We start from the raw sequence: 27,036 nt of genomic DNA on the forward strand, positions 1-27,036 counted from the left end.
GGCTTGCTGATGTCACGGTGTGAGGAGAGACGAGGAATTGCGGTTACTAAACACCTAAGGCCGCGTACACACGGGCGGACTGTCTGACGGACTTGGTCCGCTGAAACGTGTTTCAGCGGACAATCCGCTCGTGTGTGGGCTTCAGCGGACTTTTTCAGCGGACAGTCTGGCAGACTAAGTCTTTCGGAATTTCCGTAATATTGTCCGTCCAAACTTGGTTTCAGCGGACAGTCCGCTCGTGAGTAGGCAAGTTGGACGGACTAAGTATGGCGCATGCTCAGAAAGGATTTACATGGCCGAAGGTTGCATTGCAGTGTATTGGACGTCGTATTTCTAGTCCCGTCGTACGTGCTGTACACGTCATCCCGCAAGCTTTCAGCGGACTGTCTGTTCGTCGTGTGTGGTCAAGTCCGTTCATTCAAAAGTAGGACGGACTGTCTGTCGGATTGTCTGACGGACTTAGTTGGACGGATAGTCCGCCCGTGTGTACGCGGCCTAAGGAGTATTGTATACTGCTGGAGGATTTCACATATTATTTTATGCTATTATCGTTTGGTGCACTGCAAACACCATTAAAATGTGAGTGTTTTAACATAAGTTTATAGTAATAAAGACCAGTTGTTTTAAGAATAAAGCACGATGTATGGTGTTTTTCTTATGTTAACCTGGCTGAGTGGAAGAGAGACCAAGGAGGGGGTGGTAACTTCTGTGTTAGCCCTGTAGCGCTGGCTCCAAACCAGCAAGCGCTATTGTTTTTTTCAAAGTTAACTTTCCTGAAACCACAGTTGGGTTTTGGGGCTAATTTTCAAAATTTCGGGTTTCAGTACCAGTCTAGCTGGGATGCACTGGGTTCTCCTTGACCGCAGGTGTCGCTGACACCGCCGGCAAGGTTGAGAACGCAGTCCAGCAAGGTGTATTGAATGACACTGTTCTTTCGGAAACAGCCCAGTGAGAGTGTTCTCCTGATGTGAATTCTGGGAGATGGTATTTAAGGTACTGACATCACGTGCTTCAGGGTTCTGTTCTGCTCTGTTGGAGAGAATATTTTCTGTCTGTTTGGTTCTGGTCCTCCTGACCAGCCCCCGTGGCCCTCCTGGCATGCATTTTAAGTCTCGGGCTTGCTAACCCGAGGCAGCGCAACTGCAGGGACAGGCCTGAATGGATTTCGGGGCCTATTGATCCAAAGGTGGTCCAGTGACGTCTCATCCAAGGGAGAGGCCCAGCAACTGGAGAAACCCCAGGGAAGGACTCTTCAGGAGAAGGCCGCGCGCAAGGCTGGCTTCTCTGAAGGAGCCTGAAGACTTAGTTGAAGGATACTACATGGATCTACACTCATACGGTATCGCCGGAATGGCTGAGAGTCAACTTCAAGTTACAGTTACCCATTGCCTGATCATTCACACAATTACTCATCCAGCCGGACCAGCTGCCATACACACAGGCTGAACGTCAGCCGGTTTCTGTTGAACCGGCTGTTGCCAGCCAACATTCAGCCCGTGTGTACTAGGCTTAAACTTCTGACAGCGGTAGGAGGCGGCATTTAAAAGAAACCTGTTATTTTGCCATGCATGGGCAAAGCACAGGGACAAGCTAAACATCTCTAAACCCAACTCTGGCTGAAAACTGAATTTTTTCCAGTTTTTATATATTTATTTTTGTTCTATGTGTCCCATTGAGCAGATCTCCCTTTACTTCCTGTCCTGTAGACACAAGAGGAAGTACAAGAAAATCTCTTTAGTCTGAGAGAAAGTCACCTCTTAACAGCTGTCACTGTTGCTGTTTCCTTTTTACCTTCTGTTCCGTTGATGACTATACTATTTTGGATTTCCCATCACTTTGTCTGGCTGTGATAATACTAAGCAGAACTAATAGAGAAGAAATCTCCCCAGCAATGACATGGCAAAAACATTATTCCACGTTCCAAGAAAAACAAACCCTCTTGTTAAAAATTGTATTGTAACTGTCTCCATTTATTGCAATAAAATAGTAATAAAACACATAATAATGATAATAATAATAATAATAATAATAATAAATGGTTAGGCTTCAAATACATTTTAAGTTTCCATTATAAATTATATTTAATTATATTGTCATCAGTGGATGGCTCATAAATTGTTGCACCCAATCCTGTACAATTTGCAAGAATTTTTATTTTAAAGTATCTTTGATCCTGCCAGAAATGCAGTGTCCTTATCACATCCTGTGAACTTATATTTCTTAACAAGCTATCTTCTGTATACTACAAATGGGAATGCAGAGAAGAGAATTTGTTTATAGTCCAAATAATGTGGGCAGCCTAGGGTGAACATGTTGCTCCATTATAGATACAGTATGGTGAACATGTGCCATAGGACAGGAAGTGTGTTACTGGCAGGGTTCTCAGTTATACATTGCCCTGTGACCTTGGGGTACATACCATAGTCGCTCTTACAGTGGTAGAACCCCACAACACTCCTACAGGGATTTTTACTATCAGTATCGTGAGAGCTTTTGTATACTGCAGCAAGTTTGGTTAGTACAGCATCAGCGAGTGCTTTCTGCCAGTCTGAAAGCCAATTAAAGCATATTGATATCACAGCATTGTAGCACTTTGCTTAATGCTGCTAATGATGGGATTATTGCTAATTACTTTAAGTCCAACCGCAGGCAGACACTATTTTCCTTTTATTTTGTGTATTTACAAGCAGACAATGACTGACCAGACTGGGAATGATCAGGCACCTACGTGATGTTTTTTTGTATTACATTTTTTACTAAGATAACTTAAAGTGTTTTTAACCCTATAAAAAAAAAATAACCTGTTCCTTTAAAGCATGAACGACAGCACAATGCTTGTGCTGTGTCATTTGTCTCTCTGTATCACCTGAAATACCTGGCTTTGTGAGGCTTGGAGGGATAGTGGCATCATAAAAGTAGATGTTTTGGTGTGCCGCTCGTGCCCCTGGATGATGCAATTTTGTTGCGAAACGCGTAGGGATGAACGTCACGCTAAACATCACCTCGTGTTCAGTGTCCAGGCAGGACAGGTTTGTCCGTGTGCGTCCGGCCGGCGCAACGGATTTAAGGCTTTGAAACTTCAATGATATTGTAAGTGTTATTTTATATTCTTAAAGTTTTTTAATAAAGGGTTTTTACACTATTGGAGCCCTTTTTTTTCTATGGTGTACGCTTTTGAGCCTTCCAAATTTGTGAGAAGTATCCTATGAAAAACGCATCCAGCCATTCGTATATGGAGAGGGTGATGTAAAGGTGAACAGAAAGGATTCTGTTGGAATCAGACAGGAATTATTATTATACATCTACACAGCTGTTTGTACAGCCGAACTCAGCCATATTGATGCCAGGCAGTTTCACATGTTTAAAAGCAAGGAATGTGACACAATTTGAATAGCAGAATGAGTTCTATTCAGCCCACCTGGAATGTACTGACTTCAAAGATAGTATGGCGCCGGCTTGTCTGCAAGAACAAAGGACAGCTGGTGGGGCGTCCGAGATCAAGCCACAAGATTTGCAATCCAGTCAGAGCAGTTGCAATTCATGGGCAAACACTGCCCCCCAGAGGCCAAGTATGGCAGGACTGTTAGCCTGGGGGAGGAGACGCCCCAGAGACGCTGATTGGTCTACGGGAAAGAGTAGGATGGGCTATGGCGTGTGGTATGGCTGAGGTATGTTTAACAAAAAGGTTTGCAACCATGAGGTCTCCCTCTGTCCCTCTTTTATTCCATCAGGAGACCCAGTCACGAGGATCGATAAGTATAAGGCTTATATTGCACTGTGATTGTATGCTATGTATTATTGTAACTTCTACTGATACTTGATGCACGTTTTCTTATTTCCTTGGGAAATAAATGAGATTTGATTGATCTTAGACCGTGTATTGATTTCATAGCCAAGGGTGGTAGCATTGTGATATTAACAATAACATGTGCTTGGCGTAATAGATTGATAGCTAAACTATAGGGACTAGACAAAGGAATACATAACTGATAATAGTAGTACTAGACTGAATTGATCAGTTACTTCAGATTCCTTTGGAGTGGGGGACAACCTTATATTTACATGCTCACTGTGATCCTCTGTAGTGGGGGATCATGAAGTTCCGGTAAGAAGTGACTTCAGATACATGGTGGTGGATTGAACACTTTTTGTGCATAGAGGACTTTGCTTGTATCTAATCCTTTAAGGACTGGACTCTTTTTTTCATTTGTTCAATATTTTGTGTTTAGTTGGAGAATTTTTAGTTTACGGGTGTTTTTAGATGTGATCACCTGATATATGATTTATATAATTTTTGCACACTAAATTGTGACCTGCCCACTTAAGGGTGTGGCTGGGAAGAACAGCTATATTGCTTATTTCCCCATTGGCTGGGGGTAGAATAACACTGTCTTTATATTGTTTTCATACCGTCACTTTAATCTGTTAGAGTGCACTTAGGGCTGCTCTATATACACAGTTTATCATGGCTGCTGAGCCCTGACACCGTGGTCAGTTTACATGCCTCTGTCATCCGCAGCTCTCCTCTGTCCTCTTTCCTCCCTCCCTCCCTGCCTGTCAGCTCCATCCCATCCTCCTGCTGCTATCATAACTCAGTGTTCTCTCTACTATCCTCTCTGTTAGCCCCTCGAACCGTGTTGTCGGATAATCCGACCGCGTGTGGGCTCCATTGGACTGTTTCCGTCGGAATATCCGACCGACAAAGTTTTAGAGCTGGGCTATAAAATTTTCTGACAACATGGTCCAATGGGACTTTGTCTTATCGTTTGTAGAGAATTGCGATCGGACAAAGTGCCACGCATGCTCAGATCAAATTCCTAGACCAAAGCTATTGGCTACTAGCCTGAATGTAGTCCCGTCGTAACGAAATAACGCCACCACGTTCCGAACGATCGGATTTTACGACAACTTTGTCCGACCATGTGTATGCACAAAATCCGAAGGATTTTGTTGTCGGAATGTCCGACCGTGTGTACAAGGGCTTATAGTAAATAATGTGTCCAGTGTATGTGTTTTTTTAAAAAATAAGCCACTATATACCTTTGTCATAGTGCTTCTCAGCACTCACCTGACAGGCCGCCTCTTTCCTACTCTCCTCCTCCTGGCTGACTTCAGTTGGGGATTCTCTGCCCCTCCCGCTTTGCTGTCAGAACGAGAGAGGAGAGAGGAGAGAGGTGGCCGGTCGCGTGAGTGACGAACAGTGCTATAGAATAAAGCTTATTTTTTAAAAACCAAATACACTGGGCACCTCATTTACTATAACAGAGGGGATGGTAGAAAAAACACTCAGTGGCTTAACAACCACTTTAAAATGCTTTTTGTTCCATTTAATTTTCTTTTTTTATTTCATTTTCATGTGTTTTATTTTTATTTAAAGAGGACATTCCACCTATACTGAAATATTCAAATCAGACACAGCAATAAACATTAACATTACAATAAAATTCCATCCTTTCAAGTCTTCTTTACTGCCACAGTTTTGTCAGCATTATGTAGATTCCACACTGCTACCTTGGATTTGGGAGTTGGCTGGCACTTCCTGGAGTTCACATTCGGTATCTTGGAGACATACTGCTGAGGCCGGCCATAGATGGTTTCAGCTGGTTCCTGTTGACATTTGAACCATGTATAGGCAGGCTGAATGTACCCAAATTAATTGATCGATAGTTATCGCTAGCGGCGGATGCACAATGGCTTCCTGCAACCCATGGTTGCAGGAAAGAAATTTGCTCCATCCATTAGCCTGCCTAAATGTAATGCAGGTGCAGAATGAGAACTAGTTGCCTCTGATTTGTTTACACGTTGCCATGGTGTCCTCTATGTAGGTGTGAAATAACGCAAGATTATAGTACTTACAGTCCTGCAGCCTTCTGGGATGTGCCAATGTATTTCAGGATGCTGCGGGTGGAGATGGAACAAAAAAAAAGCAAGTAATTATGTAAGGATGTGAGGAAGGGAATAAATAAGACTTACATATAAATTTTGAAAGGTCCGCTTTAAGCTTATTAAGTTGTGACTGTGTAAAAGCTATATAAAAACTGAATGCATCAATTTGCAAATTTCATATTTTATTCACAATAGAAAACATATTAAATGACTGAGAAAGTGTATAATTTTAAGAAAAAAATAAGGTAATCTTGAATATGATAGCAGCAACAAAGTTAGGACAGGGCAACAAAAAGCTAGTATAGTAAGTGGTACTAACAAGGAAGAGCTGGATGAACATTTTTCAACTCATTAGGTTAATTGGCAACAAGTCAGTAACATGATTGGGTATAAAAGAAACATCTTAGAGAGTCAGTCTCAGAAGTAAAGATGGGCAGCAATTCACCTATCTGCGAAAAGCTGTATTTAATAATTGTCGAACAATTTCAGAATAACGTTCCTCAAAATACTTTATATCATCATCTACAGTACATAACATCATTAAAGATTCCGAGAATCTGGAGAAATCAGTGCACAAGAGACAATGCTGATCACATTATTGGATGCCTGTGATCTTCGGGTCCTCAGACAGCACTGCATTAAAAAACAGGCACACTTCTGTGATGGGCATCACTGCATGGGGCCTGGAATACTTCCAAAATTCACTGTCTGTGAACACATTTCGCTGTGCCATCCAAAAATGCAAGGTAAAGCTCTATCATGCAAAGAATGCAAAAGAACATGATCCAGATATACCTCCATCTTCTCTGGTCCAAAGCTCATTTAAAATCGTCTGTTGCAAAGTTGAATTTTTTTTGGCAACCATAGGAACGGCGTCCTCCGGACTAAAGAAGAGAGGAACCTTCTGGCTTGTTATCAACATCTCTGATGGTATGGGGGGGGGGGGGGGGGGGGGCATTGGTGTGTATAGAATGGGCAATCTGCACATCTGAAAAGGTGCCACCAATGGTAAAAGATATATCCAGGTTTTAGAACCATGTATGCTCCCATCCAAACAATGCCTTTTTCAGCAAATTTCAGCAGGACAATACTAAACTGCTAAAGTGCATTTATGGCATGGCTTTTAGTAGACGAGTCCGGGTGCTTAACTGGCCTGCCTGCAGTCCAGACCTTTCACCAATTGAAAATTTTTTAAGACCCAGGACTGTTGAACAGTTAGAATCCTACATCAGGCAAGAATGGGACAACATTCCTCTTCCAAAACTCTAACAACTGGTCTCCTCAGTTCCCAGATGTTTGCAGAGTGTTGTTAAAAGAAGAGAGGATAATACCCTGCTGTAAACATCGCCCTGTCCCAACTTTTTAAGACGTATTGCTGCCATCAAAACTAACTTATTGTTTAATTTAAATGGTACACTTGCTCAGTTTAAACATTCAAAGTATTTTCTATTTTCTATTGTGAATAAATTATGAGTTTATGAATTTTGGAAATCATTACATTCTGTTTTCATGTAGATTTTACACAGCGTCCCCACTTTTTTGGAATAGGGGTTGTATTTTATTTTTTTTTACTAATTAGTATGAATTTTTTATTTAATAAATAAACATGTATTATCGGATGCATCAATGGCAAAGCATGTTGGGCATTCTTATTAACCTCTGCGGACAGACTTATTAAAATGTTCTGTCTGTGTTTGGAGAGAGGAAGGGGAGTGTGTCCTTCCTCTGAGTTATTAAAGCAGAGTAAAAACTGTAGCTGCTGACTTTTAACATTAGGACACTTACAATACTTGTCCTTGGATCCCCCAATGTCGGCACTCCAGCCGATTTTCAGGTCAGCTCTCGGGTGCTGCCGCCGCCATTCTTCCTAAGGAAAACCGCCAGTGAAGCCTTTCAGCTTCACAGCCGGTTCTCTACTGTGCTTGTGCTCTGCGCTTTCTAACTGGCCCGGCGGCAGAGGAAGGAGGAGGGGGACCGAACTTCCAAGGGACATCATTGCAGTCTCCCGGAGGTGGGGACAGGTACCTGTCAAAAACAGGGGGGAGGAAGCAGATAAGTGGAGCTTCCACTTTTGAGTGGAACTCTGCTTTAACCGGTTCCCGACCAGCTCCCGTCTATTTACGGGGACAGAATGGCTCCCCTGCGCGAAACCCTGTTCCCGAACGGGGTTACGGGGTTTTCATTTAAGAGCTGCCAGAGGGAACGCGCATGCCCGCTGCACGGCGAGGGACCCAATGTGTGTGGTCGGCAATCCCGTGCATGAGTGCTGTCAGAGGAGAGGAGACATGTCGTGTGTTCCTAGTAAGTAGGAACAGCGATATGTCTCCTTCCCTACTCAGTCCAATCCCTATACAGTTAGAACACACTGCGGGAACACACATTTAACCCCTTGATCGCTCCCTAGTGTTAACCCCTTCCCTACCAGTTACATTTATACAGTAACCAGTGCATTTTTATAGCACTTATCACTATATAAATGTCAGTAGTCCCAAAAATGTGTCAAAAATGTCCGATTTGTCGCAATACCCCTAAAAAACGCAGATCACTAATTAAAATAAAAAATGCAATAAATCTTTCCCATAGTTTGTAGACGCTACTTTTGCGCAAACCAATCAATATACGCTTATTGTGATTTTTTGGTTTTACCAAAAATATGTAGAAGAATATATATTGGCCTAAGCTGATGAAGAAATTTGTTTTTAAAAACATTTTGGGGGATATTTATTATAGCAGAAAGTAAAAATTATTGTTTTTTTATTCAAAATTGTTGCTCTTTTTTGTTTATAGCACAACAAATAAAAACCACAGAGGTGATCAAATAGCACCAAAAGAAAGCTCTATTTGTGGGAAAAAAATATCTAAAATTTCTGACATTCTTTAGTTTTTAGTTTTGTTTTTCTTTTAATAAATCCAGATCTATAATATAAAATCTACCTGATTAAAAAAATAATAATAATAATAATTTTATTTAGTTAGAAATATAATGAAGAAAATTATAGTGCATTATGTGTGCTGAGGTTTTTTAGTTAATGAAAATATTTTTTTTACAGTATGTACATGTTTTGAAGCCTTTCTTCTCTATATACTGTAGCATTGCTAATAAAATAGGCAGTAGTGCAGTACACATAATTTGTTACCGGTTTATGTTATGTCAAGGCAAATCTATTTTCATGTGCTTTGCTTTTCAGTGCACATCTTTCTGTCTTCTCAGTGCTTATGTGGTTTGTCTTGTAATAGGTGTAGCGGTACCCCCGTAGGGGCTGCTGGTAATTGTGGTCCTCCTCTCACCCTGCACAGCCAGGCACACTAATCTTCAGACATTCAGTAGTCAAGAAGCAGTCCTTGTACTTTGTTTTTTGTTTTATTGTAGATTGTAAAAGCAATATAGGGACTGAGAACTATATACACCTCTGGTGTATATACAACTTCTTCTCTTCCTCCAGTACATGTACTTAATAGCAGAGTATCACTCCCAAGACCAGCTTGCACTGAAGTTGAGGCCTGACACTGACTCAGCCAGGCCCAAAGCAAATGCCATTTGCAGGCAGGGACCACGGGCTCCTATGGTGTAGCAGAATTGGTAGTCTTAGTGCTAGCTGTCTCAGGTGGCTGCTGATCCCAGTACCGATTCTTCAGGCCCTGCCAGCCCTCTTGGCTGCAGCTGCCTCTTTCCACTGCCTATGCCAACATAGTCCTCTCCACAGCTGGCATCCAGTTCTCTCGGGCATGCCTCCTAGGCCTCCCGACTCTGTGTCACTCACCAGCCCTCCTGAATGTTCCTGTTCCTCCTGGAGATTTGCCTGCCAGTGTTCTCTCACTGTCCTCTTTGCTCCTGTGCCTCCTGGCCAGGACACCTCTGTGGTTTTAGGAAGGCCCCATCCGCACACATGCCCTGGCCCAAGGTCACTCCCCCAGACTGAGGAGCTCCCTCAAAAATCAGGACAGCCTAACACTCCAGCTTCCACCCAAACAACTGCTCTCCAGCTGGGAACATACAGAGATGAAGTGATCAAAAAACTTGTTGCGGAGGGGTACCACATCCCTATATTAAATACAGAAAATGAAAAGAAGGGGAAATCGGAACGGGGCTGGAGGGTAACCAACCCCCAGGACTTTTCGACGTTACCCAGATAGAGGCAATCAGAGAAAATACCCATATAAAAATAAACAATAATTTTATTATTCATGGAACAAGGCTTAAAACAATAAACATATAAACATCAAAACATAAATTCATTAAGTGTATAAAGAAGAGGTACAGATCATATGACCACGAGGTATTACCAATCCTATACACAAAGAAATGCTGCTAATTTCAACATGTTTGCTCCCTTGAGCTTCTTCAGGATAATGCAGCTTTTGTTAAAAACTGAGATGAAAGAGGAAAATAGATTACCGTATATACTCGAGTATAGGCCGACCCGAATATAAGCCGAGGCCCCCAATTTACCCCCAAAAAACGGGAAAACTTATTGACTCGTGTATAAGCCGAGGGTGAGACATGGCTGTCCATCCCTGTGTGTGTGTCCATCCATCCATCCCTGTGTGTGTGTATCCATCCATCCATCCGTGTGTGTGTGTGTGTGTGTGTGTGTGTGTGTGTGTGTGTCCATCCATCCATCCATCCATCCCTGTGTGTGTGTGTGTGTGTGTCCATCCATCCATCCATCCATCCCTGTGTGTGTGTGTGTGTGTCCATCCATCCATCCATCCCTGTGTGTGTGTGTGTGTCCATCCATCCATCCATCCCTGTGTGTGTGTGTGTGTGTCCATCCATCCATCCATCCCTGTGTGTGTGTGTGTGTGTGTGTCCATCCATCCATCCATCCCTGTGTGTGCGTGTGTGTGTGTGTCCATCCATCCATCCATCCATCCCTGTGTGTGTGTGTGTGTGTGTGTGTGTCCATCCATCCATCCATCCCTGTGTGTGTGTGTGTGTGTGTGTCCATCCCTGTGTGTGTGTCCGTGCAGCCTTGTGTGTGTGTCCAGCCTACCTGTGTCCCGAGCCTCCGTCCCGAGCCTCCTCCGTCCCGAGCCGTCGTCCCGAGCCTCCTCCGTCCCGAGCCGTCGTCCCGAGCCGTCGTCCCGTGCCTCCTCCGTCCCGTGTCGATGGATCGCCGCTCCAGGATCGCCGCTCTTCTCGGCGGCCATTCTACAATTCAAAAGCCGCGCCTCCGCCTCTGCCTGTGATAGGCGGAACACTCAATTTCCCAGCAGCCTGTGTTCCGCCTATCACGGACATCCTCTCATACTCGTCCGTAGTACGAGGATGAGCGGATGTCCGTGATAGGCGGAACACTGACTGCTGGGAAATTCAGTGTTCCGCCTATCACAGGCGGAGGCGGAGACGGAGGCGCGGCTTTTGAATTTTAGAATGGCCGCTGTCTGTCTGCTCGATACGCTGATCGAGCAGTCAGACAGCGGTGACTCGAGTATAAGCCGAGGGGGCACTTTCAGCCTCAAAAAAGAGGCTGAAAATCTCGGCTTATACTCGAGTATATACGGTACCAATATTCTAAATAAAAAATATAAGTAGGTGCATATGAGTATGGTAAGTATGAAAAATAGAAATTACAAAGGACTTAATAACAATACATTACAGGACATATACCATTAGAATACAGTAATCAGGGTGGGCAGGTAAGTGGTATAGCATCTCACCATGTGGACAAAGGCTCCTAGATTATGTAGTTCAAAAATCGAATCCAACATTAATGCAACTAATGAAGGTGAGGAGAGCCGCACAAACAGACCACAGAACCCAGCAATCTGTGGAGAGGGACAATTTTAAAATGGGACAATATAGGCTATATAATTATGAAAAAATTTCACTTTTTTTTGGTTAATTCTCCTTTAAGGGGGTGTGGCAGGGGGCATGTCCCACACCTACATACATTTCCTAGTAGGTGTCCCTCATTCCCATCTCAAAATGTTGGGCGCATGCTTATAACGTCCTAGAAGTTTTGCAGTCAGGCTTCATGAGGTACTTAAATGGCCTACACCTACAGCAAGGGAGTTATTTAACTTTAGTCAAAGTTGCACAGTTTGTTCTTTTCTTTAGATGTCCATATTCTGCATAGGCAGTTGTTAAGGTGAACCAACCCTTCTAACAAAGCATAGGAATAAGAAATTGTTTGCATCACTTATGTTAACTCATCATTCTTTTTCCTCTCTTTTGCATGCCTCTCTCTGATAACCTGAATGCACAGTATCACAAGGTAGGTGTTTGGATACTATACCATTATAAAGAACTGTGGTTTAAAGGTGTCCATTTTTTGAAATTCAGAGCAGAACTCCGGGCACAAAACTTTAATTTATTAATTTGTTCCTCAATAGTAACAATCATAAATCTGTTTAGTGTGCACTAAATGTCTGTCTAATCCCAGATATTACCTTGTAAATGTAGTAGTGGCACCAACACTGAGCTACTCGTAGACTGTGCAAAGAGCAAAGCTGTGGGGAGGACCCAGTATGTCCACCCTCAACAGCCTGGCTGTAAAAAACTGCAGAAGGGGTGGATACAAGAGCAGTCTAACCAAGTACTGAAACCAAATGGACTTTAATTATTATAACGGTGCTAGAACCTCCAAAGGAAATACCCGCGTTAGCAGCACTAAAATTAAATACAGTTCAATAATGTCCTTGGGTATAAACTCTTTGTAACAGCCACAATGTCCTTTGGATCAAAACCAGGAAAGTAATAAAATGTTAATAAATGAGTAATAAATGAGTAATAAATAGTATGGCAAGTCATCCAGGAAACCAAGGTTGTATAATGAGCCTCCCGTCGCCACACCTCGTGTAGCATCTATAGCACTTAGTCCTGTGCAGGAACAAGCTGCCAGGTACGGAGAGCGGCCTTCAGTGAATGACTTCAGACTTCTCTTGAGAATTGTCGGTGGGTCAATAGCAAAGGAAAATGATTACCCTTGGATGGCATCTATAAGACGAAAATCACAACATGTTTGCAGGGGAACCATTGTTAGCGACAAGCATGTTGTTAAAGCTGCTCACTGCATAACTGACAATATCATCGTTGATGAGTTGCGGTAGCTGCACCAGTGTTTTCAACCTTGGAGCTTAAGGGGTAGTCCATACCATGATCTGATGATGGGAGAAGGAGATATGGTATCTTCATTAATCTGAAGGCTTGCTTACATTTGAAATTTGGTGAGTTTAATATCCTAAGGGAGCTGTGCTGCACGAGGCGTGGTGACGGGAGGATCATTATACAACCTTGGTTTCCCTAATGACGGGCCATGCTATTTATCACTTACCTTTCCTGGTTTTGATTCCAAGGACATTGTGGCCGTTACAAAGAGTTTACACCCAAGGACATTATCGAACTGTATTTAATTTTAGTGCTGCTAATGCGGGTATTTCCCTGGAGGTTCTAGCATCTTTATTACAACATTTATTTGATAGCAGTAGCTAATGGGTCTTTTACCTTTTTTGAGTTATCTATGAGCACTGAGGGAAAGAGGATATGTGTGTTTATTTATGGTTCACTTTCTTATACTTATATTGACTTTAATTATTATTATTTCAGGTACTTATAAAGCACCATAAATTTACATATATATTATACAGTCACATCAGTCCCTACCCTCAAGGAGCTTACAATCTAAGGTCCCTAACTCACATTCATACATACACATACTCGGGCCAATTTACACAGGATCTAATTAACCTTTCAGCATGTCTTTGGAGTGTGGGAGGAAACCAGAGTGCCCAGAGGAAACCCATGCAGGCACAGGGAAAACATGCAAACTCCAGGCAGGTAATGTCCTGGTTGGAGATTCGAACCAGCGAACCATTTTACTGCTAGGGGAAAGTGCTAACCACTACACCACTGTGCTACCCAGTGTTTCAAGGATCCACTGAACAAATTATATATAGTTTCTCACAAAAGCGAGTACACCACTTATAAATATATAAATATTTTATTATATCTTTTTATGTGACAACACAAAAAAAATAACATTTTCTACAATGTAAAGTAGTGAGTGTACAGCTTGTATAACAGTGTACATTTGCTGTCCCCTCAAAATAACTCAACACACAGCCATTAATGTCTAAACCACTGGCAACAAAAGTGAGTACACCCCTAAGTGAAAATGTCCATGACATGGACCGTGACACTCCCACCACCATGCTTGACTGTAGGCAAGACACACTTGTTTTTGTGTTCCTCATCTGGTTACCACCACACACGCTTGACACCATCTGCCAAATAAGTTCATCTTGGTCTCATCAAACCACAGGACATGGTTCCAGTAATCCATGTCTTTAGTCTGCTTGTCTTAAGCAAACTGTTTGCGGGCTTTCTTGTGCATTATCTTTTAGAAGAGGCTTCCTTCTGGGATGACAGCCATGCCGACCAATTTGATGCAGTGTGCGACGTATGGTCTGAGCACTGACAGGTTGAGCCCCATCCCTTCAACCTCTGCAGCAATGCTGGCAGCACTCATACGTCTATTTCCCAAAGATAACCTCTGGGTATGAGGCTGGGCACGTGCACTCAACTTCTTTGGTCGACCATGGCAAGGTCTGTTCTGAGTGGAACCTGTCCTGTTAAACTGCTTTATGGTCTTGGTCACCATGCTGCATCTCAGTTTCAGGGTTTTCAGGCAATCTTCTTATAGCCTAGGCCATATTTATGTAGAGCAGCTATTCTTTTTTCAGATCCTCAGAGAGTTCTTTGCCATGAGGTGCCATGTTGAACTTCCAGTGACCAGTATGAGAGAGTGAGATCGAAATAACACCAAATTTAACACACCTGCTCCCCATTTACACCTGAGACTTTGTAACACTAGTCACATGACATCGGGGAGGGAAAATGGCTAATTGGGCCCAATTTGAAAATTTTAACTCAGGGGTGTACTCACTTTTGTTGCCAGCGGTTTGGGGTGTGTTGAGTTATTTTGAGGGGACAGCACATCTACACTGTTATACAAGCTGTACACTTGCACTTCTTCAGTGTTTTCACATGAAAAGATATAATAAAATATTTACAAAAATGTGAGGGACGTACTCACTTTTGTGTTATACTGTATATACACTAGATTACCAAAAGTATTGGGGCACCTGCCTTTACACGCACATGAACTTTAATGACATTCAAGTCTTAAGCCCCATATACACTATCAGATTTTCTGCTGATTTTTGTCTTCAGATTTACCAAAACCATATAATATGAGGTCAAACCTTAGGAGTTTCAGTTTGTATGCAATCAGGCAGGCCCTTGCATTACATGGTCTTGGTAAATCTGAAGACAAAAATCAGCAGAAAATCTGGTAGTGTATGGGGCTTTAGTCTGTAGGGTTCAATATTGAGTTGGCCCATTTGCAGCTATAACAGCTTCAGCTCGTCTGGAAACACAAGGTTTAGGAGTGTGTCTATGAGAAAGTTTGACCCTTCTTCCAAAAGCGCTCTAATTCATCTCAAAGGTATTCTATCGGGTTGCGGTCAGGGCTCTGTGTAGACCAGTCAAGTTCCCCCACCCCAAACTCGCTCATCCATGTCTTTATGGACCTTGCTTTGTTTTTTTTACAGATTAAAACCTTTCCTCTACATCAGGGGTAGGCAACCTCAGCACCCCAGCTGTGGTGAAACTACAAATCCCATCATGCCTCTGCCTCTATGAGACATGCCTGTGATTGTCCGGTTTTTTTGGTCTCATGGGAATTGTAGTTTCACCACAACTGGAGGGCCGAGGTTGCCTACCCCTGCTCTACATCATAATATTTGATACCAGAAATATACAGTATAGCTCTCATTCCCTCATACAACTAAATCTCCCTAGGAACCCATACATTGATCAATTTGTATTTTTAGTATACATTTGGTCTTAAATTTTATATTGTCAAAAGGGTATCCAAAGGGCAAATTCCTGTATATCTCTAAAGATTTCACGGAATATAACCATTTCTTCAGGAGAGAGACACAATAGATCTACAATTGAACATAACACAATAAGTAATACATCATTAATACAAATGATCAAAAGCAACATAAAGAAAAACAATGGATTTGACTAAAAAATTGAAAGTAAGTACTGCCATTAAAAACAGAACCCATGGATAGGTGAAGGCCAGTATAACTGGGTCCTCCGGGGGAGGGGGGGGGGCACTGGGGTGTTCTAAAGGGGGAGACCATGGAAAGGAAAATAGTAGATAAAGAAGCGATTATGATTACCACGAAAAGATATACAGGAATTTGCATACCAAATGTATACTTGGAATAGCATTTGATCAATATATGGGTTCCTAGGGAGATTCAGTTGTATAAAGGATTGAGAGATATACTGTTTATCTCTGTTATCAAATAATATGATGTAGAGGAAAGGTTTTAATCTGTATACAATTCTCTTAACATGTTTCATGAAATAACATTTTTTTATGGGGTTTTTTTTTTTATACAATAATTTGTTCTGTGGAGCAATATTAAAGTCCATTTGGTTTCAGTACTTGCTTAGATTCTAATGAAGGATGTGGTGCTTGTGTACACACCCAGCCGCCACCTCTCTCTTTTGTTATGTTCAACATACAAGTATACAGTATATACAAGACCAGTCACCCTGCACAAGGAGAGAAAGCATTATTTATCTTTATTACAGGAAGCTCCTGCACAGAGGAAAAGTACAGAAGTTGTTTCATTCTTTATTTTAGAAAGAAAATCAAGCAAAACTGTTAGATCATCTACTGAGTCCCAGAAAAGATCAAAATGAGTCTCAGGAGGGCAGCAGACAGATGGGGCTGATTTCCTGTTGACCATCATTCTACAGTACTTTGTTGATTTGTGTTATTGATATAGAGAGAGCTGCACCGAGCGGGGTGTGCAGCGTATAATAACTGACGGTTTTACAAGTCTATATCAAGTTTAGCCTCATCATGATGAAAAGTCATGCAGCAAATGATAGGATTATCTAGCTCAGTGCTCTCTAAACTGCACTCCCCTGTCCAGATACAGCTCATTGCTTGCCTTGGTGTGACCCTGGGAGCACTTACTCCTTTGAATGCAAGGCTCTATTGCTCTGACTGACACCAACAATGGAGCACTATTCCTCCCACTGACACCAACAATGGGGCACTATTCCTCCCACTGACACCAACAATGGGGCACTATTCCTCCCACTGACACCAACAATGGGGCACTATTCCTCCCACTAACACCAACAATAGGGCACTATTCCTCCCACTGACACCAACAGGGCACTATTCCCTCCACTGGCACCAACAATGGGGCACTATTCCTACCACTGGCACTAACAATGGAGCACTATTCCTCCCACTGACACCAACAATGGGGCACTATTCCTCCCACTAACAGCAACAATAGGGCACTATTCCTCCTACTGACACCAACAACAGGGCACTATTCCTGCCACCAACAAGAGGGCACTCATTCCCTCCACTGGCACCAACAATGGAGCACTATTCCTCCCACTAACCACAATGATAGGGTACTATTCTCCCCCCACTGACATCTCCCACTGGTACCAACAAGGGGTCGCTATTCCTCCCACTAACGCCAACAATAGGGTACTATTCCTCCCGCTGACAATGGGACATTATTCCTTTCACTGACACCAACAATAGGGCACTATTCCTGCCACTGACACCAACAATAGGATACTATTTCTCCCACTAACACCAACAATGGGGCACTATTCCTTCTACTGACACCAACAACTGGTAGCTATTCCTCCCACTAATACAAGTGATGGGGGATTGTTTACTCTCACTGATGCTGGGGCATTTTCTCCCACAGGTCACAGTCAGGCCCACCTGAAAGACAGTAAACTGTCTCTTTTTTTACAAGGATTGGAGAGCCCTGCTTTAGCCTGTGAATTAATGTAACAAGTACAGGTGCAGATTGTCTGGTGCTATGCTGCAGATTGTTTGATGAGGTAGAGGTGAAAGAACAATATTGCAAAGCAGAAATTAATTATTATCATGGCTTTTCACTGTAATACCGTACTCATAAATAGCCAGAACTGCTTATTACATATACATACAGCAGACCAATGATATCATCTCATCCTAGGCAAAGTCACTAGACTGGAGCTTTTTATTAATAGAGCTTTTTTTTTTAATAACACTGTTGCTGCATATTGTGAAATGTCTGGAATATATTCGTACAGACTTGTGAAGATACAGAAGGACCCACTTTTAGAACATTCTAAAAAATCGACATTCTTTTTTCAGGTTACAAAGAACAAGGAATTCCGCAGCAACTGTAAGCGTGGCGACACAACGCACAAAGTGCAAAAAGACATTTTCCAGTATCTTTGGAGGAAGAGTTTTGAAAAAACAGAAGAAAGTATATGAAGGAAAAATAGGTGGAGACTGAGAAGTGAATGTGGCTTACAATGTACAGACAAACACTCCGGTCCAGCAGAGGACCAAGCTCCCACAATAACACAGTCCATATACATTCTTTGATTGTTCTGGAAATCCAAATTCAGTGAGGGGTCAAAAAGCACAAAGAAATATGGAAATACAATATAAGCACTCCAACCCCGATCTCATTCCGGCTACAGAGAGCCACAGAAGAACTTTATCTGTGCCATCAGTGAACTTACGTAATGTCTTTCTATGGTTACTTGAAATTCCTTTTCTACTCAAGGCATTTTATGGAAGAAAAGGGAAAGTTCACTGTTGGATGGAACTTTATTTATGTTATAGTTAGTTATTCCAGATCCCATGAAAGCAAAATTGCCTCATTCCCTCCTACTGCTCTTTATAGAAACTTTTTTTTCCCCTAAAAACATGACACAGGTTAAAAAGGTATTCATATTGTTAGTTATGATGACATAAGTTTGCATCGCTCAGAGTTCTCCTTTAAAAGCTATGATTTGTAAATCAGGAGAGGAGTATTTATTTAGGGCTGACTCACACCAATGGCTATGCAGCTGCTGGTGTGTGTTGGGATTACAATGGTCCCGAAAACGCCAATTGCGTTAACTTTTTTTTTTAAATTAACTTTATTGAAATGTCATACAGTGATATTTCATTAAGTTCTTTTGTCTGCAGCATAGTGCTAGGTAGTGTATTGCATCATACTATGCTGTGCTGAAAAAAAAAAAATAGTGCATGCGGCACACCCCATTGCAATACAGTAGCGTGAACCTGTCTGGTAGGAGACGAGCCATTTTGCCTCGTCTTGCAGTGGGTCTGCACTGCAATAGCCGCCTGATGCAGTCCTACCATAACGGATGTAAATCAGCCCTAAATCAGACAGCTGATCTGTGTTGCATAGTAGCACAGGAGTAACCTGGATCCTCCTCTTATCAGGTCCCTTTTTGCTGCTCCTAGCCCCTCCCTCCTATCAAATGCTCCCACAGTCAGCAGCTTCCTATGGGGGCACCCAAGCCTAGTCATAGCTAGGGAGACATGGAACCCCAGCCATGCCCCCTCTCTTCCCTGATTGGCTGGCTGGATTTGATTGACAGCCATGGGAGTCATTGGCGCCGCTGCTGTGGCTCAGCCAATCAGGAGGAGTGTCCCGGACAGCTTAGACATTTGTGGGCATTGCTGGAGAGAAATGGGTCTCAGGTCAGTATTAAGGGTTGCTGGGGAGACTGCTACACACAAAAGGTTTTTCATCTTAATGCATAGAATGCATTAAGATAAAAAACCTTCTGACTTTCTGACTTTACAACTCCTTTAAGGCCCCGTTCAAACAGGCACCCCTGTCCTGCAGATTCCTTTTGCTCAGCTGGGGATCGCTCCACTGATCCAAGCTGAGCAGGCAGATGACAGCATGACGAAACATAACCTATTTTTGTTGTGTTTATTTAACCATTTCAGCCCTGTAAGAATTGGCTGCTCAACAACCACACCATTTTTTGTGATATGGCACTACGTTGCTTTAATTGACAATAATGCGGTCGTGCGACGCTGTACCCAAACAAAATTGACGTCCTTTTTTTCCCACAATTAGAGCTTTCTTTTGGTGGTATTTGATCGTCTCTGCGGTTTTTATTTTTTGTGCTATAAACAAAAAAAGAGCGACAATTTTGAAAAAACACAATATTTTGTACTTTTTACTGTAATAAATAGCCCCAATTTTTTTTTTAAAAAGCTAATTTTTTTCCTCAGTTTAGGTCGATATGTATTCTTCTACATATTTTTGGTAATAAAAATCACAAAAAGCATATATTGATTGGTTTGTGCAAAAGTTATAGCGTTTACAAAATAGGGGATAGATTGATGGCATTTTTTATTATTATTTCTTTTTTTACTAGTAATGGTGGCTATCTGCGTTTTTTATCGAGACAATGACATTATGGCGGGCACTTTTGACACATTTTTGGGTCGATTGACAATTGTACAACGATCACTGCTATAAAAATGTACTATTACTGTATAAATGTCACTGGCAGAGAAGGGGTTAACACTAGGGGGCGATCAAGGGATTAACTGTGTTCCCTATGTGTGTGTTCTAACTGTGTGGAATGGGACTGACTATAGGAGATGAGAGATCGTGGTTCCCAGCTCGTAGGAACTCACATCTTTCTCTCCTCTCCTCACAGAACTGGGATGTGTGTGTTTACACACACACGTCCTTGTTCTGATCCTCGTGCCTGCGATTCCTCATGGCCGTCTGTCATCGCGACCGCCATACACCAGCATCGGCACCCCCGCTGTGCAGCGGGCATGCGCGGTTGGTGTGAGTGGGCCAGCTATCCCGCTTAAAGGGACTAACGTATAGCCACGACGGTTCTTGGGATTGTGCCAACCTGCCGCAGTATAATGACGCTGGCTGGTCGGCAAGTGGTTAAGTATTATTTTTTATTGTAAGATTGAAGTAATTGTATTATGTTTTTCAGTTTTAGAACAGTGAAAGATTTTCATTAACTCAGGCAGCAGTAGGTTGGTCAAACAAAGCATAAGGCTGGATACCAGTGAGCTGAATCTCGCAGGATTTTTTTCTGCAGTAGTCTGTCTTTGCCCCCTCTAGGAGCGCCTCGTTGAAGGTGTCACTCTCTGCTTGCTGAATTTACAATGTATTTTGTTATTCAACATAAGTGTGACATCGTTGTGTGGCTTTGTGAAAACCACATATGAAACTGGGAATTTTAGTGATGATTTCTTTCAGATTTGGCTGAAACTGGCCTTAACAGTGTATTTCCACTTTTGCCATCAAATTTGACAAAAACCTAATATTACGTTTGTTATGTGTTCCCATTCACACAGCATACCTAAAAAAAAATTTGGAAAAATATTTCTTACCTTTTAGTTTCTCAGGAGGAGGTTCTGTGGCCGATTGCAAGGTTTAGGAACAATGTTAAAGTGAGCCTGTCCCAAGTCTGTCCTCATTAACATACAATGCAAGAAGCCCAGCCTCAAATCGCATGACAAGGCGCACTCTATTGTCAGCAATGGCCATTTTCAAATTGATGCGATGCTGACTTTGGAGGGGCGCATCAATTTTGAAAAAAAGTAGTTCCTGCACTTCTTCTGGCAATTTCGAGTGTGACTTGCATAGACATCTGTTCATGAAGTCGCACAGATGTCTTCAAAGTCGCACCTGAACTCGCACTGACATGCGATAAAATCATGCAATTTCAGATTAAGTTGCACAATTTCAAAGCCGCATTCAATGTAAACAAGGGGTTAAGGTCAACTGAAGCCTCCTATATTATTTTAATGCAGAGCCTTGCGCTTCAGTCAACGGGGCTACACAGGAAGCATGAGAACTATTGGTTAGAGCACTGGGCAAGGGGATGTCAGACCACTAAGGACATAGGCCACAATGCTGTGGGTTGAGCACACTGTTTGCACAGCCTGACTGCATTACAGTAAAACTATAGGAAGCCCTGTGGGATGCTAAGCCTCCGTGACTGAAAGAACTTAAATACAATGAAAGAAAATGTTGATCCAGGGATGAGTAAAGCTGGGAGGCAGCAAGAAGATGAGGCAGGATCTATCTGACTTGCTGCAGCTTCTAATGCACACAGTGAGAACCTCATATTATGTAATGAAATTAGAATAAGCAATTTTAATACAGGAAAGGAACCTTCACAACTGTGCAAGACTAGAGGTAAGGTTGGAGTTCAGGCTTAGGAGAAAAGCGAAGCGAGCAGCAATCCAAAAACAGGTTCTTTTTCATTTCTTCCTCCAAGAAAGAGCCATGTCAGCTTCTTGTGTATCTTTTAAGGTCCCATATCTTCAACCAATAAACCCAACAGCAGTAAGGCCTGGTGTAGTCAAATGACCAAGCTAATGAATACTCATCATTAAAGTCAACAATTGCCTATTTTGGACATTTATAGTAAGGAATGGGTTCCATAACTTTGCAGTTAACCCCAAAACCTAGACCTCCTGATATAGCCTTTATTGGTAAATTTCAAGTAGCAGCTTCAAGTCTCTGCTTTGACACAAGAAGTTTTGATCCACTCATTCTCACAAATTCATAAGAATTTCCCATGTACAGTATATTTAAGATTTTACATCTGAGCCCACCTTGGAAACTCATGCTAAAATCCAAATGCTCAAGAGCATTTTCCTTCTTGCAGTTGGGTCAAACAAGTTAAAGAAATTAAATTAAAATATTTTCAACAGAGAACTTTATCTTAAGATCTTGGATTACTGTTCTCGAGAAGATATTCTTCTATACAAAAGAAAGGGAAAGAAGAAACTGCCCATTGTCCATTTCCTAAATTTTCACAAATTTGTTTTGAAAAATGGCTTTATCAAGTCAAACAGAATGGAACAGTAACTACTATGTTAGCTGCAAGGCAGTGACTTGGATTATAGTGCCTCCACATAGAGCATTCCAAAGTGGATTGGACATAAGCACATTAAAGGATCTTCTAGAAAGTGTGAAAGTCTACTTTACTTACGGCCCTTCAACCCTTTCCCCCAAAGTGACTTAAAAAAGCATTAACATAGTGGAAGCACATATTTGCAGGATTTCGAGCACCCAGCTCTTCCATGAGGTGTGGTGACATCACCTGGACCTCCCAAAAGCATAGTAAGCTGGGCCTGAGGTATTTTTGTATAAACTTTATTTTTCAGTGGCTTTAACAAGACATTTGTGTCTGAGCGCGTTGACCTGTGAATAAAGCATACCTTCCATTTTCATTGAAGGTCTATTTTAAAGCCCACACAGCAAGATCAATACCCATTTCTCAGGCTTCAGCCAAATAAAAATAGTCTTGGAAATTACTTTATAAAGTTAAAAGAATCCAGAAGAACGGTCCCTGGAGCTGCAGTGATAGTAAACTCACCTCTGCTTCTGCCGTGTCTCCTATTTTCTCTTTATTCCAATGCCACAGTCTCCATTCAATACTTCTGAGAGTGTGATCTCCACCACGAGCAGTACTTCCATCCTCCAACCACACATTAATACAGGACACAGCAATGACGTAGGGTTAGGAGGATGGAACCACTTCCTATGTAAAGTCATCCAAATGTGTTCACAAATACGTGACAGTTAGAGAAAAAAACAAGAAAAGCGTCCTCTTACATACCAGTGGTGCTTAGTGAAACTTTTCTATATTAAAGTGGAAGTCCAGGCAACCAACATAAAATTAATTCCTGACATCCAATAAGCATTTGAAATCGATCTGTATTATTCAAATTTTTCATAAATCCTTCTTTGCATCTTATTTTGTTGCTAAAAAATGCACCACTCACATGAACGTCAACTCTCAGCTCTCCCTGCCGTTTCCAGGAGCTGGGCGTGCCATTAGTCCCCAGCTGCTGGGCATGTTCCTCGTTGAATATGTCATTTATGTAAGTGATGTTGTACCCGGCCTAACGTCACTTTAAGCTTCGGGCACACAGGAAAACGTAATTGTAAAAAGAAATGATGCTGCACGACGGGGCGGTTAGAATGAATAGTGGGCATGCCTGTGTAGGAGAGAATAACAGCATTTTCAGGAACTAAGAGGCAGATAAAGGGAAAGTGAAGAACAGGAAGAAGCTAATTGGCTTAGATAAGACTTTTTAAGCTATGCAATCAGCTATCCAGAAAATGAATAATGTCAGCAATAAAGATATTTTACATAGAATTACTAGCAACATTTTCATTTTTGACTGGACTTCCACTTTAAGTTTTCGATCAACATTTTTATATTGAGGTTTCACTATTGATAAAAAATAATAATCCTGTAGTCCTTGAGTACTCTCTTATATAGGGATGGAGAAATGTTAGCAGTATAGAGAGCCCAGGAGTTGTTTAATTAGATGAAGATGTAGACGAGAGTTTTCCCACGAACCGAGTGAACCGAGGAGCTTCCTACACTGCAATAAATGTCAGCTGAGAGTAATATTAGAGCATGAGTCACATTTACAGTCATGCAGGACTTGCTGGAAGTTAGACGGTGAACATCTTGAGGTGCCTTATTGCCTCAGCTCTGACATGTCTCTGGTTTCCAACCAGATGTAAACCTAATAATTACCTTCTGCGGGGTTTCTTTTCCTTCCTCTCAGAGCATCCAAAAACAAAACAAATTCCGTGTCTTGCTTGAAGCCTTGTGGTTGGGTTGTGTGATAAGTCCTCAGGGGTAGGCTTCTGGGAAAAAAAGAGCCAGTGCTTTTTTTTATTGAGCAGCAAAAACCGAAGAGTGGGGTTTTTGAGCTTGGACATGGTTTTACAAAAATGTTGGAGTGAATAAAAAATAGGTAGGGTTTGAGCAGACCAAGTGGAGTTTAATGCCGCGTACACGCGATCGAATTGTCTGGGGGACTTGGTCCGCCGGACCACAGTATGCTGGACAATTCGATCGTGTGTGGGCTCCAGTGGAATTTTTCATCGTAAAAGTCCAGCGGACTTGGAAAGTAGTTTTTACTCAAAATTTGTCCGCCGGACTTGGCTTTCAGCGGACAATGCGTTTGTCAGTGTGCTAGTCCGGCGGACTAAGAATGACGCATGCTCTGAAGCAAGTACAAGAAGGAAGCTATTGGCTACTGGCTATTGAACTTCCTTTTTCTAGTCCCGTCGTACGTGCTGTATGTCATCGCGTTAGAAATCGCCGGACTTTCGGAGTGTCTGTGTGTGGCCAAGTCCGTTCGGATTGTTTGCCGGACCAAATCCGCTGGACAATTCGATCGTGTGTACGCGGCATAAGTGTCCTAATTTGACACTGTGATTAAGGCAAAGCTCAGTGAAAAACAAAGCACTATGTTACAATGGAATGGATAGTCTGAAAAAAATGTAAGTTGTCTGGAGCACTGTACAGCTGTTGTGTATGAAATTCCAGCTATGTACTGTATATAGAACTGTAAATAGTCTTATTGTTAAACCACTACAAAGAAAAAAAAAAGCATGGGATTTGTGTTTTTTAATGTTTTTAATCGAAATCTTGATGAATGTTTTGACTATGTTTTTCTTTTTCTATTTAATAAAACTGTTTGTGACCTTTACATAAATAGTTTTGTTAATTTTATGTCATTCTTTATGGTCCACGTTGAAGTCAATGTTGATATAAAGCATTCTCTATGGGACAGTTATGTCAAATTCTCCAAGTCATTTCTAATTTTCACGTTTTTTTATTTTAAGTAAACACTCATCCCTTGAAGGGATGGGGCTTAGTAATAACCACATTTATGATTTTGTCAAAATATAAGCTTGGTTGGGTGTATTAAAGAAGCATTACAGGTCTATTGCCCGAATGTTTTCCCCTGGCATTCTTTTTTGACTACAGTGTAACAATTTATATGGTTCTGTATATCGAATTGTTGTCTTATTTCTTGTTATACTCTGACAATGTCTTGAATAAACATTTATTTGACTAAAAAGAAGCATTTCAGGATGGCATTTTATACTGTACATAGTTACTTTGCGGAATCCCTCTAGAAACTGCAAATTACTGTAGTAGGCAATGCTACTCCGGTCATCTCCACTAGCAGCCGGGTCCTATGCTGAGTGGCTGTGACATCATGCTATCTACCTTGTCCAATCAGAAAATGCTTTGCATTCATTGAGAAAATGCAAAGCATTCTCTGAATGAGGCCCATACAGAGCGGCCTACCTCTTGTGTTCAGAATATAGTAGAGCAGCCGTCAGGCATGGGACCCAGAAACTGGTAGAGATCACTGGAATAGTGTTACCTACTACTGTGATTCCCTGCTTCTAGTGGAATCTCACAAGTATCTTATATGAATAGATCCAAGCTGGACAAATGTAACTTTGTATTAAAATGCCATACCTGGAATTCTCCTTTAAGCAGACTTTGTTTATTTTATAGGTTTAACCACTCTAAGGCCAGGCCTTTTCTGCCACTTTTTGTTTACATGTAGTGCAGGGTTCTCTAACTGGCGGCCCTCCAGCTGTTGCACAACTATAAGTCCCATCATGCCCCTGCCTGTGGGAGTCATGCTTGTAACTGTCAGCCTTGCAATCCTTCCAACAGCTGGAGGGCCATCAATTTGAGACCCCTGATGTAGAGGTTTCCAACCCCCAGGCCATGAATCAGTGCCTGTCCATTGCCTGCTGGGGGCTGGTCCACGCAGTAGGGGGGTGGTTGGCAGGTAAGCTGGCCAGTAGAACCTGCACTGCTGCCCTCCAACCACCAGAGGGTGCCTGCTCCCCTTCTCCCAGCATCACTACTCCCTTCCCTCTCTGTGGTCACTTCGGCGACACATGGGAAGAAGAGGAAGAGAGATGAGGAGAAGAAGAGGGAGAAAAAACTAGAAGGGGAGGGAGGAGAGCACCCTGTAGAAGTGATCAGGAATCTGTAGAGGCACTCCAATCACTTCTACATTAAAGCACATCACCAGCTGAAACTGCAGTTTGGTACTGCAGTTGCTGCCATGATCCCAGAATGACCGCTTCAACCTGAGGACATACAGGTATATCCTAAATTGGTGAAGTGTTTTAAGATAAAAAACCTTTAGACTTTAGAACTACTTTAACCACTTGAAGACAAGGCCTTTGTTTACATGTAAAAATCCGTTGTTTTTTGCTAGAAAGTTACTTAGAACCCCCAAAAATTATATATATTTTTAACAGAGACCCTAGAGAATAAATTTTTTAATGTCATATAGTATTTGCGCAGCAGTATTTTTCATAAAAAATACACCTTAATGAATTTTAATGCAAAGAACACAATATATAACCCAATTTTATGGTAAAATATAAAAGATTATGTTATGCCGAGTAAATAGATAATTAACATATCACGCTTTAAAATTG

The 27,036-nt window shown here is 41.9% G+C and overlaps 1 protein-coding gene across 1 annotated transcript in view; it reads left to right on the forward strand.

Moving 5' to 3' along the window:
* The window catches only part of STUM (stum, mechanosensory transduction mediator homolog), a 120,461-nt gene extending 94,951 nt beyond the window's left edge, over positions 1–25,510 (forward strand). The window contains exon 3 of the mRNA XM_077485858.1: positions 18,096–25,510. Within this exon, the coding sequence (XP_077341984.1) occupies positions 18,096–18,130 (35 nt within the window). The 3' untranslated portion in view covers positions 18,131–25,510. The remainder of the gene's footprint in view (positions 1–18,095) is intronic.
* Positions 25,511–27,036: the final 1,526 nt, after the last annotated feature.

Source organism: Lithobates pipiens, unplaced genomic scaffold (genome assembly GCF_037356315.1).
Source record: "Lithobates pipiens isolate NorthernLeopardFrog02 unplaced genomic scaffold, aLitPip1_a1.2 Scaffold_18, whole genome shotgun sequence".
In the NCBI taxonomy this organism is placed as follows: Eukaryota; Metazoa; Chordata; class Amphibia; order Anura; family Ranidae; genus Lithobates; species Lithobates pipiens.